The 13,362-nt window shown below is 44.8% G+C and overlaps 2 protein-coding genes across 2 annotated transcripts; both read right to left on the bottom strand.

Moving 5' to 3' along the window:
- Window positions 1-393: 393 nt before the first annotated feature.
- Window positions 394-1,819, bottom strand: F5891DRAFT_1028417 (uncharacterized protein). The gene is made up of 4 exons (XM_041361471.1): window positions 1,707-1,819; window positions 1,308-1,636; window positions 975-1,236; window positions 394-927 (listed from the first exon to the last, which is right to left on the bottom strand). Exons 2-4 carry the CDS (start codon window positions 1,415-1,417, stop codon window positions 409-411), a joined length of 891 nt encoding a protein of 296 aa, XP_041227108.1. The 5' UTR covers window positions 1,418-1,636; window positions 1,707-1,819; the 3' UTR covers window positions 394-408.
- Window positions 1,820-7,779: 5,960 nt separating this feature from the next.
- F5891DRAFT_1187393 (uncharacterized protein) lies at window positions 7,780-9,190 on the bottom strand (the record flags this gene model as incomplete). Its single annotated transcript, XM_041366832.1, has 9 exons — window positions 7,780-7,842; window positions 7,897-7,923; window positions 7,976-7,985; window positions 8,037-8,104; window positions 8,157-8,254; window positions 8,289-8,368; window positions 8,420-8,433; window positions 8,489-8,578; window positions 8,624-9,190. 9 exons carry the CDS (start codon window positions 9,188-9,190, stop codon window positions 7,780-7,782), a joined length of 1,017 nt encoding a protein of 338 aa, XP_041227107.1.
- Window positions 9,191-13,362: the final 4,172 nt, after the last annotated feature.

The following is a 13,362-nucleotide window of genomic DNA, read 5'->3' as shown; positions in this document are numbered from 1 at the left end:
AAAGCAAGTGTTCGGCAAGAAGAACCCCGTTCTATATCCCTCGGGATGGCCTCTCGTTGGGAACATTACTGACATGCCTGATGTCAAGCCCTGGCTCACCTTCGCTAAGTGGGGCAAAAAGTATGGTGAGTACTCCTTGTTTTTCCCAAGTCCTTTGTTTGAATAGCTGCGTGTAGGTGTTATAAGTATTGCATGTCGTGGCACTAGGAACTAGCCATACTCTGACATATTGTACATGCAGGCGTCCCGGTGGAGCTAAAAACTCACATCACAAACATCATTAGGACTGATACCGCCGTCATTTACACAATTTACATTAACTAATCGTAAATTTCCCCAGTTAAAGAGACCTTTTGCGTTCCCGCATAATATTGCAATAGTAAATACCAGTAATGAGACGGTGCTTAATTACCTTAGCCCAGTTCTCCCACTCCGCTCTGGAAATTGACCTCGCCGTTTCATCTCGTGCCTGAGCCTGAGGATGAGGCTTGCTATGACAGTCATTCTCCCCATCAGCACTACCACCGCAATCGCTTTCAACGCAGGTATGTTTAAAACCCTTGAGCGTCTAACCAATGAAGACAGCGATCCGTGCAATATGAGCTGGCCAATTGACAGCAGGGCAGCTCTCACGTAAAATGGATGACAGACGACTCCGTATGGTCCATTTGTGACAAGCTGGTGTCCTTTGCGGACACTGAGCTTGAATGTGAAAGAATAATCAAGGATGTGAAAACACCGCCAGCGGATGAATCTCCCAATGACAATGAGCGCGGTGCAGAAAAGGAGAGGGGAAGTGTCGGAAACGTCTTGAATCGCTCGAAGTGAGCAAATTATCGTTTGTAACCCGTTGGGGAAAATGTTGGGGTCTATAGTGTGCGAGGTAGTGATAGCTAGTTCTGTGAAAGCAATAGCCCAGATTATTGCCTGATAGTTTCATTAGAGATAATCGTGGAATGCTAATGATCAGCTGCCTTTGTCATTGGTAGCCCGTAGTTGGCATCCTGAAGAAGAATCCACTCTATGAAGTTCTTGTTGACAACATCGTCACTCATGGGAACATGGGGAGACATGAACACTACGTGCATCGCAATAGGGGGCGAGAGAATGAGTAGTAAATTGAAAAGGGACTCCATCTTACTGAAGAACGCTTGACTTTCGCGAACGCTTTTATTCGCATCAAGGGTTGAGATTCGGATAGTCAATCCCCGCGCAATTACGGGTAGAAGGTGCGAACTGGGAATTTTTTGAGGAATCCGAAAACTCAGCAGGGAAGACACTGTGACAAGAAACACCATGTTGCTCACATCATTCCAAATGGTTGCTCATGGAGCGGCTTTTGTATCCATGGTTCAGATTGATAGTGAGAAGAAAGAGAAACTTCTACCGGTTGAAGAATCTGAGGTTGTAGTCTCATTTGATCACTGCCACGTTGCTCGTGCGACGTGCGTAGAGATTGAGGTTAGAGACAATTGGGGCAGTCATCATACCCGTCACAATCTTTCGGTAGGGATGAGGACTGTGACCACTGTCGGGTTGAGGGCGTCGTAATCCTCATACTTTGAGTCGAATACGCCAAGTCAAGATACGAACCCATATTCCTTAGTCCAAAGCTGCTAAGACATACCAACTTTTACTGTCAGCATGCAGCCGACAAACAAATAAGAACTGGGTTAATGTACGAAATATCTCGGATGACGACGTACCATGCTATGAAGACGGATGTCACTGCTGACAGCTGCATGTATTTAGATATGATCGAGTCACAGCGCAAGATGGCAGAATCCTGAGTCGATGAAAAGCAAGGAAAAGATCTATCAGCAAATTGAATCATGTCGCAAATTTCCTAAAGTGGTTGCAATGAGGTACTATCGTTGGGCCAGAGTTGCAAAATTTGAGGACCTCATTTTCATATCTCAATAACTACCACACATTAAGACAAAATAATTACATGGAATTATAGCTACGTGTGTCATAGGAAAGCTCTAATTGACAGAAGAACGAAATGTATTTAGAAGATGCTGCCAGAGGGATGCCGACGCAAGATGTTAGAAATAGTAGAGAGTTGCAAAATTTCCCATGAGGGGTTGGCGTAGATGTCACACTATGTCACAACATCGATTCTATGAATCTGAACCCCGACCCGGCAACCGGTATGCATGAGACGCGAGAGAGTAAAACATTGGCATTAGATGATTGCAGCGCAAGAGAGTCCGCAATCAGAATTGATTCTCCGCTCCAACCTGTCACGCTTGAGCATTCTTTGACACCAGTGATTGCATCGTCAATAACAACCACAACTCTGCTCTATTCTCATCGGAAAAATTCTCAGAAGGTAAGGGTAGGTATGAGGTGTATGTGAAAAAAAAATGAAATTTTTTGGTTAGAAACTTCGTCCTCCCCTGACTATTCTATGTGAAACAGGTGACTTCGAGTGATAGATTTGGAGCCGTTGTAGAAACAACAATACTGAGAGGAACAAAGAAAAGCTCCTGACTGTATCTAAAAAGTTGTAGGTCGTGCGTTGCCTAGTCTGCGATACTTGAGATGGCAAGTGCATTCGACCCTAAAGGGGAAGCAGGTGCAGCGGAGATCTAGAGGTACGCGCTTCAGCGAAGCGCGAGAAAGCGCAGGTGCGCGCAAGGTACGAAGGCGCGGGAAAGCGCGCGCGTGTAAGCAGAAATAAGAGAGACTAAACTTATGTGAAGATATAAGCAAGATAAAGGATGTGAGATGTGTTGTGCTAATGAATAGATTTCTACTGTGACTTTCTAAGTAGTAAGTACTAGGTAAAGTTGGGTGAAAAGTAAGGTAATAGTATGTACTGCTGGCGCTTATATAGCGCGCCTAAGCGCGCTCATGCGGAGCCGAAGCGCTACCAAGTAGGTATGTAAAAATATATATGAGTGAGAAACTATGATAAAAATAAAGGTGGAACTATGCTAATAAAGGAAATGGAAATATATGCACTAGGGAGCTTGGTGGACAGTGGATGGATGCATCTGGATGGCTGGCGCTATAGGGCGCGCAAGCGCGGGAACGCGCGCGCGCGTATACATCATGAAGCGCGGGAATGGTGCGCGCATGGCGCGCGTTGCGCGGGAAAGCTGCGCGTCATATAGGAATCACTGTGGATGGTACACAGAGTGATGCTGCGAGTTGGTGCTGTATACTCCCTAGTGTAAAGCGCCATATCACACTATGAGATGCACGAGTCTCTACACCGTACATGTTCCTCATAGGTATTTTTTTATAAAAAAAATACAATGCTATGAATATGGTTGGAAGATCCTAGATCCAAGAGTAGAGGACTTAAGATGTGTTGTTGCGTGAGCTATGAAGCGTTTTGCAACTCTATACAATTTTGCAACTCTGGCCCAACGATAGTATTCTTGGAACAAATTTGCAAGGAATCTTGCTATATTTCAATATATTGCAATAATATGGCAACCAAATTGCAATGTGCCATACCATTGCAAGGCCTGTTGCAATCTGTTGCAATGCCATTTTACAGCTCTTTGCATAATTATGTGGAAACGCAAAAGTTGAATTTGCATGTCGGAAATGCCCGAGGTAGGACCCCATAAGCACCATCTGAGCGAGAACACACTGCAGACCAATCCGAGTCCAAGGCAGACAGTAGATGTGCTTCCAGTGATGGCTTCATGTGCTTCCATATCCCCTGAGATACCTCAGTTTGAGACTGTCTTTGTTGATACATACATTGTAGCACTCGAGCTAGCACTGAGCTTGTATTCAGCTATTTTCCGATGCATGTCATACACGAATCACTTCTGATGTTATCCAACACTCATCTGCTCAATCCGACATTTATCCACTAAATCCGATGCTAATCCGACGATTCCTGCACATTGGCCGCTTCGGATCCGATATTTTCCTGCGCATTTGCTCTCCCTATGTCCAGTCCTGTCGTTAGTGCTGCTGTGGTCCGGTTCCCCTGTGGTCCAGTCCATGGTTCAGGTGTCAGCCAGAACCAGACCATAGTACGGTTCTCAGTTCTGGCATTGGGCAAACAGTTTGGCTTCGGTTTGGACAGGTCCCAAACCGTTCTGAACCCTGAACCAATCATTGTACTTTCAATAGTCTATAGTATGTACCTTCTTTGATTTTGGTGAGTGATTCGCCAGTTTCTCCATGCCAGACAATGACCCAACCATTAACAAGTTTTCATACAACACCGCACTCCAGACTCCTCTCTTCATCTAGTTGAAAACATCTTCCGCTGCTTCGGTTAACACTTCATACATTTGACATATGAAGACCACGACCTCGTTACTGCCAATGTACAAGTAGTCACACACACTGCCTGATGCATCTCTCTGCTTGTTTGTGTGTGCCACCACATATTTCTGCTTGTCTACTGCTGTTTGCACTGGTCTGAATCAGTCTTGACACTATTTAGGTACGTTGCACATGTAGACTTGACTCTGGATGGGGGACTGATATGTTCTTTGTCGGGCACTCAGCACTGTCCTCAATCAGGTCCGTCTTATGATTGAGCTTCCACTCGACAGTAAGTTTTTCATATCTACCTCCTACCACATCACTAATCTGCTTCAACACGTCACCTATCTTCAAGTCCCACATATGAAGTGTCTTGTCGTACAAGTCGGCATGGTTGAAGTGGACATTAGAGGGATTTGTGCGTGTATTGTGCGTTTTATGATGTTTTACTGCATCAAACAGCCTTATTTGCATCCTAGGACACTCCTCAACACTACCCTCCCAGCACTCAGCTACCACTGCCTTTTTAATTCTCGTCACGCATGGCTTTCATTGTCGTGATGAGGCCTAATATCAGTCCTGACCCCAGCGACATCACAAATTCCCTTTTGAAGCAACTTGTGCAGATCCGACTCGGCAACCTCATTGAGGTGGTCCCGCCCTATTGTGGATGCGGATGCATGCATTGTGTTGCATTGATGCAAATGTTCGAACTGACATGGATCTCCGCATTAATGCAGATGTCTGCACTGACATGGATACCCGCATTGACGCAGATGACACAGATACCCACAACTATGCTCACATGGATGCCTTTTTTACTAATTTTTCTGCTAACCATCTCCTCATGTAGCCTCACCTCGATGGGTCCCCTTGCAGCTCCTACAATTTAGGGATTTGAGGTTCACTTCGGTGCATCACATTCACTCCTGCTAATGCCCAACCCTCACTCAATGAAGTTTTTTGGTCTGGTTCGGGTTCGGACCAGAAAAAAACCGAACCGGTGTAGAGACTTGTGCGTCTCATGGTCTGATATGAAAGTTTTCACTAGGGAGTACATAGCACGAACTTGGAGCGTCACTCTGTGCGCTACCCGCAGCTATCCCTATATGAGGCACAGCTTTCCTGCGCAACGCGCGCCATGCACGCACACTTCCTGCACTTCGTGATGTATATGCACGCACGCGTTCCTGCGCTTGAGCGCCCTATAGCGCCAGCCATCCAGAAGCATCCATCCACTGTCCACCAAGCTCCCTAGTGCGTATATTTCTGTTTCTCTCATTTGCATATTGTTCCACCTATATTTTATCATGGACCCTTACTTATATATATCTCTACATACCTACTCGGTAGTGCTTTGGCTCCGCATGACAGCGCTTAGGCGCGCTATATAAGTGCCAGCAGTACATACCATTGGGGGGGACAAAAACTTCACTTTTGCACTCACTTACAAGTAACTACCCACTTACTACTTAGTAGAACATAGTTGAAATCTATTGGTCTACACTTTGCATCTCTCTTTCCTTGTCATTACATCATATCATCACTTAAAGCAAGCTTATACTTAGTCTTTATTGTTTCTGCATACACGCATGCACTTTCCCGCACTTCGCACGAATACGCACGCGTGTTCCTGCACCTTGCGCGCATCTGCACTTTCTCGCGCTCCGCTTCGGCGCATACTTCTAGATCCTCGCTGCACTCGCTTCCCCTTTAGGGTCGAACGCGCTTGTCATCTCAAGCATAGCAGACTAGGCAACGCATGACCTACAACATCTACAGATACAGTCAGGAGCTTCATTTGTTCCTTGCAGTATTGTTGTTTCTACACCGGACCATAGAGAATGGTTCTCTATGGTCCAGTTCTGGGTTCAGTGATTTTGTGGAACCGAACTGATGGTCCAGTTCTTGGTTCTTGTCCAGGACCCTCTGAACCAGACCACAGCAGCACTACCTGTCATATCTATCCCCACTAGGTGCGCAGTTACAGTGGCTCAAAAAGTGTCCCAATGTTTGTAGGTTTTCATGTAATTGTGTTATTGCAAGCCAGGGCGTGAGAATCTGACTAAGCCAAAGGGAGGTCCCGAAAAGCTCCGCTTCTCGGCTACAATTATGTTCCCAATAGCGTGAGAATCCAATGACGCTGTGCAAGGATATGGCTATTTTAATTAGGTGACTCATTGGGACACTTTTTTGAGTTTCTATTATCTACCTCCGAGTAGGAGGAGGTCATTAGATATCTATATTTCTTCACTGAATTTCGCAAATATCATCCATTCTTTATCCAAAACACTCCAAAACACTGTCAGTAACCCACTGTTCACTATCCCTGACATTCCTTTTCTAACCTGACGCTAACCCAACGATATCAGACGACATCCACCAAAACCCGCTAAACCCGAAACCTGAAAAACATCGGACTCAATGTTTTACCTTCGGACTTTGTTTCCCGCACTTTGGACTATCTTCCTTTCAGTATAACCAATTATTCTACTACCAACAGTTAACCCCTCAGGTTGAACGCACTTGTTCTGCAAGTATAGCAGACTAGGCTGTGCTAGACCACAACTATTATATTTTGCTAGACACTCACTTTGTGTAGTGTCCAGCAAAAGTTGTTTACCTACAATGTGAAAAACTTAACAGAACACAATGGCAAAAGGAGGTGAAATCTACAAAGATCAAAGAAGTTGTTTTTCTTGTCTCCATGCTCAGTTACCTTGACTTCCTTATGACTATGCTTGCAAAGCATGATAAATCACTCTATAAGGTTATCTATACTGAGGTTGTGACGTCGGCTATGTCATAGGTCCATTGCATGTTGGAATGAGGTGGAAGTTAGCCTGATAGTTTTGTATACCGGTGTCTTCTTGATACCAAGCAAATGACAAACACTTGTGACAGAATGGCCACGTCGGTGCAAAACAGGAACACAAGCTTTTAGATCTAGTGAGACGGTGTGCGGTGGCATGCTGGAGCATGAATGAGTGGAGCCAAAGACTTATGGGGTCCTACTTTGGGTATTTCCAAGATGCAAATTCAACTTTTGTGTTTCCACATAATTATGCAAAGAGCTGTAACTACATTTCTATGGCAATTTTAAGTATGACTCTATTATTTAAACCCATTTCAAAGGCCATTTTGCCTTTGAACCTTGAAGCCCAGTGAAAATTGACGAGAAACAGGCCGATACATAACAATATATGTTGAGGAAAATTGAGGCTGTCAATTTTATTGCTGTGTTTCGAGTTCTTTCAAAAAAACAGCACTTTTCAAGACAGTGAAAGATACAGATTGAGAGGAATTTTCACTCTATCGATAGGTTTTTTGTCCCAATGTATGTGTTGAAAATGATTTGATTTGACCTTGAAATGGCACCGATACAGATATAATGCTATAGAATGAGATGTAGGTGGGTATTGCTGTGAATTGATGGTATTAGGTTACACTAGGGTATCTGCTGGTCCTCGCCCTGCACGCCATCCTGCCATCCTGCCTCTCAAATCCACCCTAGGACTGTGCAGGCACCCACTCCTACTCATCAACATTGATCGCATCCTCCCCATCGATGGCCTGCTGTGTTGAAGAAGAATGAGCCTGTAAAAGACTTGGATTAGCAGCCAAACTCAGATCTTGGACGATTGCACTCACTTGTGCAGTTGCCTTGCTTTTGTACTCCTAGTAGTGCGCCATGTTAGCTGTGCCATAAGAGAGAATGGACGGTACTTACCTCCTTCATGCTTGTGGATAGGTTGTCCCAGTAGAGTGCAAACACACTTGCTGGCTCTCACTGGTGACCGTTTTTTTGCCACTCAAGGGCGCATATGTTGCTAGAGATGAGAGGTATCAGTGCGAGTTTCTAGTGGGAAGCCAGGATAACATACCATGGTGTGATCTTCAGCCCCACTCACATTGGCTTCAAGCTTGGCTAATGTGTCTTGACAGGCTGTGTGTTCGAAATCGTATTTGCGGTCTTTGTGACGGTGTTCTCTGTGGCCAGTAACTCCATCTTGACAGCAAGCAAAGCCACATCAGCCACTGACGGCGGCATCCTGGAAGGCCTGGATGAGAAGGGAGTAGGTGCAGAGGATGTTGTGGTTGTGGGTTTGAATACAAATCCTGCCTATTGAAAACTTTAGCATTGACTGAACGTGTAGCTACTCAAATGACTTACAATGGATTCTTGACCTGTTGCCGGTGCAAACAGTTAGTATTTTTTAAATGTCACAGTTGGACTACACACCTCCACATTAAGAGTCTCTGTTTGCTTCTCATTTGCTAAGGACAGGGACGGTAGAGCAGGTTCGTCAATTTCAGCAGGTGATAATGGGATCTGAATGTCATTGTTAGCAAAGCTCAATTAATACAGGATGCTGACCTCTAGTTGTGGGAGCGCTTCACTGGTGGTGTTCTCGGCATCCTTGAGTTTCTGTTTCTTAGTTGGTGGTTCTTGAAGCGCTGGGTCAATCATCAGATCAAGGTAGTTGCTGGAAGACAAGGGATCTGATGTAGAGATGGAAGGTAAGGTGTCGACAGAACTCTCACACAGCTCATCGCCAGCAAGAGGGATATCTTCGGACTTGATGCGTTTCATACCTCTCCTCTTGACATGGTAGTTATACCACTGAGAGTAGTTGTCTATCATCAATTTCATGGATTTCCAGTTGTCAGCACATAAATGAAGTTTGAGGAATTGTTTGCATAGCATGTGAGTGAGCCAATGTAAAACTTGCAATGAGGCTTGACTGATTGATTCAGGTGTGAGACCTTGTGTCTCGAGTTGACAAAAGCTTGATAGCATAAGCTGTCGGATTGCCTTGGCACACTGAGCAGAGACAGGATTCCCTTGCTCGTCCTGAAGGTAAGTGCAAGATACGTTGATGCCTTTTGCCATTTGTGTGGATCCTCGAGATGATTTTGCAGTGGACCCAGGAACAGCTGACATGCTTTTTGGATAGTCTTCCTGCCATTGCTGCTTCATCCATGACTTCAAGTGTGGGTAGTCTTTGGGATCTAGCTCTCAATCGCATGATTCGTCCATGGTTGTGTCCAATAGACATGGTTTTTGCTCGTCTTTAGTATTATTTGAGGTCTCTAATGAATTTGATGCGATGGAGCTTGCGGAGCCTCAAATATTGATAATAACATTCCTATAACACATGTTTTGCCTGCATATATGCACTGATTATATAGTAGTCACTGTAAGATTTCACACTTGGTACTTAGAGTGGCATTCTCGCTGACAAGCATGGCCCTATCTGCTTGTAGACAGGTGACTGCATGTTGTAATTCAGAAATTTTGTGCTTGAGTTGTATGACCATACTGGCATCAGACTCACTGCAAGCCAGATGCTCATTCTTGAGCATTGATTGAAGGCTGGATTGTGAGTGAAAAGACTCGCCATCGAATTTCAAGGTGAGCTGTTGTCATCAAATCATCGGAATTGAACTCACACTAGTATTTGGATCCCGTATTGCTGGTGTGTCACATGCATATAATGGACGGTGAAGGTACAACAATTCAGATGGTGAGTCTGAACAATGTTGGGTCTATGCAGAACCTAGCTGCTATTCGACCCTAAAGGGTTTCTGGACCAGGCTCAAGGCTCAGAGTAGAGGAAATATCATGAAAACTTGCTCAGCACTCAGACTCATACTGGTAACTGGTGAAAAGATTGCTTGATTATGTAAGCTACAAAAGTGCCAACATAAGGTAAGGTAAAAACAGTCTCTACAAGCCCAACCAGAAATGAATCCCTACAATGGGACACACCCAGATCAAGAACATCTGAAAATGACTGTTGTGGATTAAGCTGAGCTCATAAAAGGTGGGAATATCCTGCAGAGGGTATCACTGTAATCATGTTGTTGATGGACAACATGATGGTAGTATAGAGGTAAGGTGCACAGTTGTTCCAAGACAAAAAAGGAAACCTACTAAGTAGTGTGCCACCATGACACTGGGCTTAAGCAAGTCGACAATGGTAATACCAGAATGTGTACAGGCCTTTTTTTATATCTTCTCCTCCGAAGTAGTCTATAGTACATTTGCTGGATCATATGAAGTTTTACTAGTCCTCGTCAGCTACTGTGTCCTCACTGCCCCCCATCTGAATAATGTCCAACCCTGGCTGTTCGATGAGATAGAAAAGGGTGTCATTGATGCCAGGAAAACGATGTGGGACCATTGCTATGACAGACTGGATAGCGGAAACTTCAATGAGTTTCAATGAGGCATCACCACAATAGTGACATGCAATGATGGTGTAGAAACAACAATACAGAGAGGAACAAATGATGCTCCAGACTGTATCTATAAATGTTGAAGGTCGTGCATTTGCCTAGTCTGCTATGCTTGAGATGACAAGCGCGTTCGACCCTAAAGGGGAAGTGAGTGCAGCAAGGATCTAGAGGTGTGTGCCAAAGCGAAGCACGAGAAAGCGCAGGTGCGCACAAGGCGCGGGAATGCGCGCGTGTATTGTGCGAAGCGTGGGAAAGCGCGCACGTATGCGGAAATAAGAGAGACTAAACTTAAGTGATGATATGATACAAGGTAAGAGAAGGGTGATCCGAAGTGTAAACAAATAGATTTCTACTATGTGCTTCTAGGTAGATAGTGGGTGGAAAGTAAAGTAAAGTGGAAAGTTCAGTAAGGTGAAAAGTTCGTAAAAATGGAAAGTCCATTGTACTATGTACTGCTGGCACTTATATAGCGTGCCTAAGCACTGTCATGCGGAGCCGAAACGCTACCGAGTAGGTATGTAGAGATATATATAAGTAAGGGTTCATGATAAAAATAAAGTGGAACAATATACAAATGAGAGAAACAGAAATATACGCACTAGAGAACTTGGAGGACAGTGGATGGATGCATCTGGATGGCTGGCGCTATAGGGCGCTCAAGTGTGGGAACGCACGCGCGCGCATATACATCGCAAGGCGTGGGAAGAGTGCGCGCATGGCACGCGTTGTGCAGGAAAGCTGCGCCTCATAGTGGAATACCTGCAGATAGCACACAGAGTGATGCTGCAAGTTTGTGCTATGTACTCCTAGTGTAAAGCGCCATATCACATCATGAGAGGCATGATTCTCTACAACGGTTTGAAATGAGCAGCGCAAGAGTTCAGCATGTGGGGGGCTAAATTGTGAAACAAGTGCAAAGGTCTTCATTTCATCATGGATTGTCATGTTGAAGTAGAACAACACTTCAGCAATGCTCATCTCTCCGTCAATTGATAGCTAAAATGAATGAGAACACTAACTGGTGAGCATATAAAATAAATATTCACCTTGACATTGCGTGCTATATGAGGTTGCCATGACATGGCATTCTCTTTCCAAGCCAAATGAGCCACTTTACCATTGGGAAGATGAAGGCAAGCCCATCATGTTACAGACGGAGCTGCAGTAACATCAATCCCGCAGGTTGACAAGTAATGGAGAATGGCACCTGCTTCGCACAGACGCACAGGGTGGGCATTCTGTTCTCTTCGACATAGCAAGACGTAGCCATTTCTGAGGTCTTGTGACCCCTTCAGCAGGCTGTTCTGTTTGGGTTCAATTGTTGGTATGATGGCTTTAATCATGTTGATCTGGCAACGATGGGCAGCTCAATGGGAGAGATTAGCATAGACGGAACTGTTATGGAGACAAATCTCCTGAGCGAGATTGCCAATGGTATGTTCCATCGTCCACTGAGATGAGCAAATTGGAGGCCCCTTTACGATTGTTTCGGAGGGAATATGTGTGGTCAAGTGTATCCATGGATGGACAAAATGGAGGTGGTCAATATGGCGCTGATGATAAATGGTTTTGAAGTTGTGCGCAAATGTTAGAAGGTGTTCATGTGCCTTTATGAGATCGGTGTGAGTGATGTGATATTGTTGCATAAGGCACATCCCACTGATGAGGTGACAAAGATTTGTCCAATATGGATCCAGAAGAACACCGAAGAGAGCAGCTGGTCTCATTCCGTAAAGATACAGCAGCCATTCCCAAGCTTTGAACCCACTGTTTATTTTCTCCGCAGGATTACGCAGTGGGCGATCAAACAAACCAGGTAGGAATGGAATTGCATCACCAATGGTTGAGCCATGCTTTTTCCACATCTCCTCCATCAACACAGCCCAAGGCCACGTAGATTTGTCATCATCAGGGTCAGCTCTAAATGTCCCACGCCAAAGTGGAATGAGAGTGTCACTAGCATTAATTGCGGCAATATGCATGATGTCAGAGCCAAAACAATGAGGTACAAGCAGGATACATTGACTATCAAAGCCACAGAAAATACTGGGCTTTGTAATAATACCTGTCTCAAGTCGTACAGCCTCATATTGTGCCATCGTTTGGCAGCGAATCAGTCATTCCATGTTGTCATGGTAATTGTACGATCCAGCTGCAGGAAGATGATCAATTGGTACATCGGGATGGTCACAGCATAGTTGATGGTGAAGATCAGGCTGAAGGAGGGCTGGATAGTATGTCGGAGCACCAGGTTTATGTCTCCCAGGTAGGCAATGACATGGGTTACCTGTGGGTATTCTTGTAGGTTTTGAGTATCTAGGATGGTAGCCCTTTATTCTGCGATGAAAACAAAAAAAGGTTTATGCAAAATGGTCCAGGATTGGCTGAGATATTGCTAGTCCAACCATCGAGGCCAAATTTTCAAAGCTCATCCCTCCACACATCAATCTTTGCAGGGGGGTACTCAAAATGTCAAAACCCTCACAAATTCATGGCATGCTTGCAAAGATTGATGTGTGGAGGGATGAGCTTTGAAAATTTGGCCTTGATGGTTGGACTAGCAATATCTCAGCCAATCCTGGACCATTTTGCATAAACTTTTTTTTTCATTGCAGAATAAAGGGCTACCATCCTAGATACTCAAAACCCGCAAGAATACCTGCGGGTAACCCATGTCATTGCCTACTCCCAGGTAGTCCACAATACAGCCGACATCCCATTTTTCCGTGGTGGCCAATGAGGCCTGTAAGAAAAGCCATACCGGGACCATCCGCTGTTGCAATGAAAAGAAATGGATTAGATTGAAATAGGATGTCCTTTGCACCGTCCCAGATCAGTAAGCCTTCTGTCTGGATCGCACAAAGATGATGCAGG

The sequence above is a fragment of the Suillus fuscotomentosus genome, assembly GCF_016647785.1.
Source record: "Suillus fuscotomentosus strain FC203 chromosome Unknown F5891scaffold_21, whole genome shotgun sequence".
NCBI classification, from domain to species: domain Eukaryota; kingdom Fungi; phylum Basidiomycota; class Agaricomycetes; order Boletales; family Suillaceae; genus Suillus; species Suillus fuscotomentosus.
The sequence above is the reverse complement of the archived record's forward strand: the minus strand, read 5'-3'. Positions and strand labels throughout refer to the sequence as shown.

Coding starts and splice junctions, on each gene's coding strand:
- F5891DRAFT_1028417 (XM_041361471.1), bottom strand. CDS start 1,417: ATGAGACTACAACCTCAGATTCTTCAACCGGTAGAAGTTTCTCTTTCT. Junction 1,237..1,307: donor GAGCAACCATTTGGAATGAT/GTGAGCAACATG, acceptor AAAAATTCCCAG/TTCGCACCTTCTACCCGTAA. Junction 928..974: donor ACGGGCTACCAATGACAAAG/GCAGCTGATCAT, acceptor TGAAACTATCAG/GCAATAATCTGGGCTATTGC.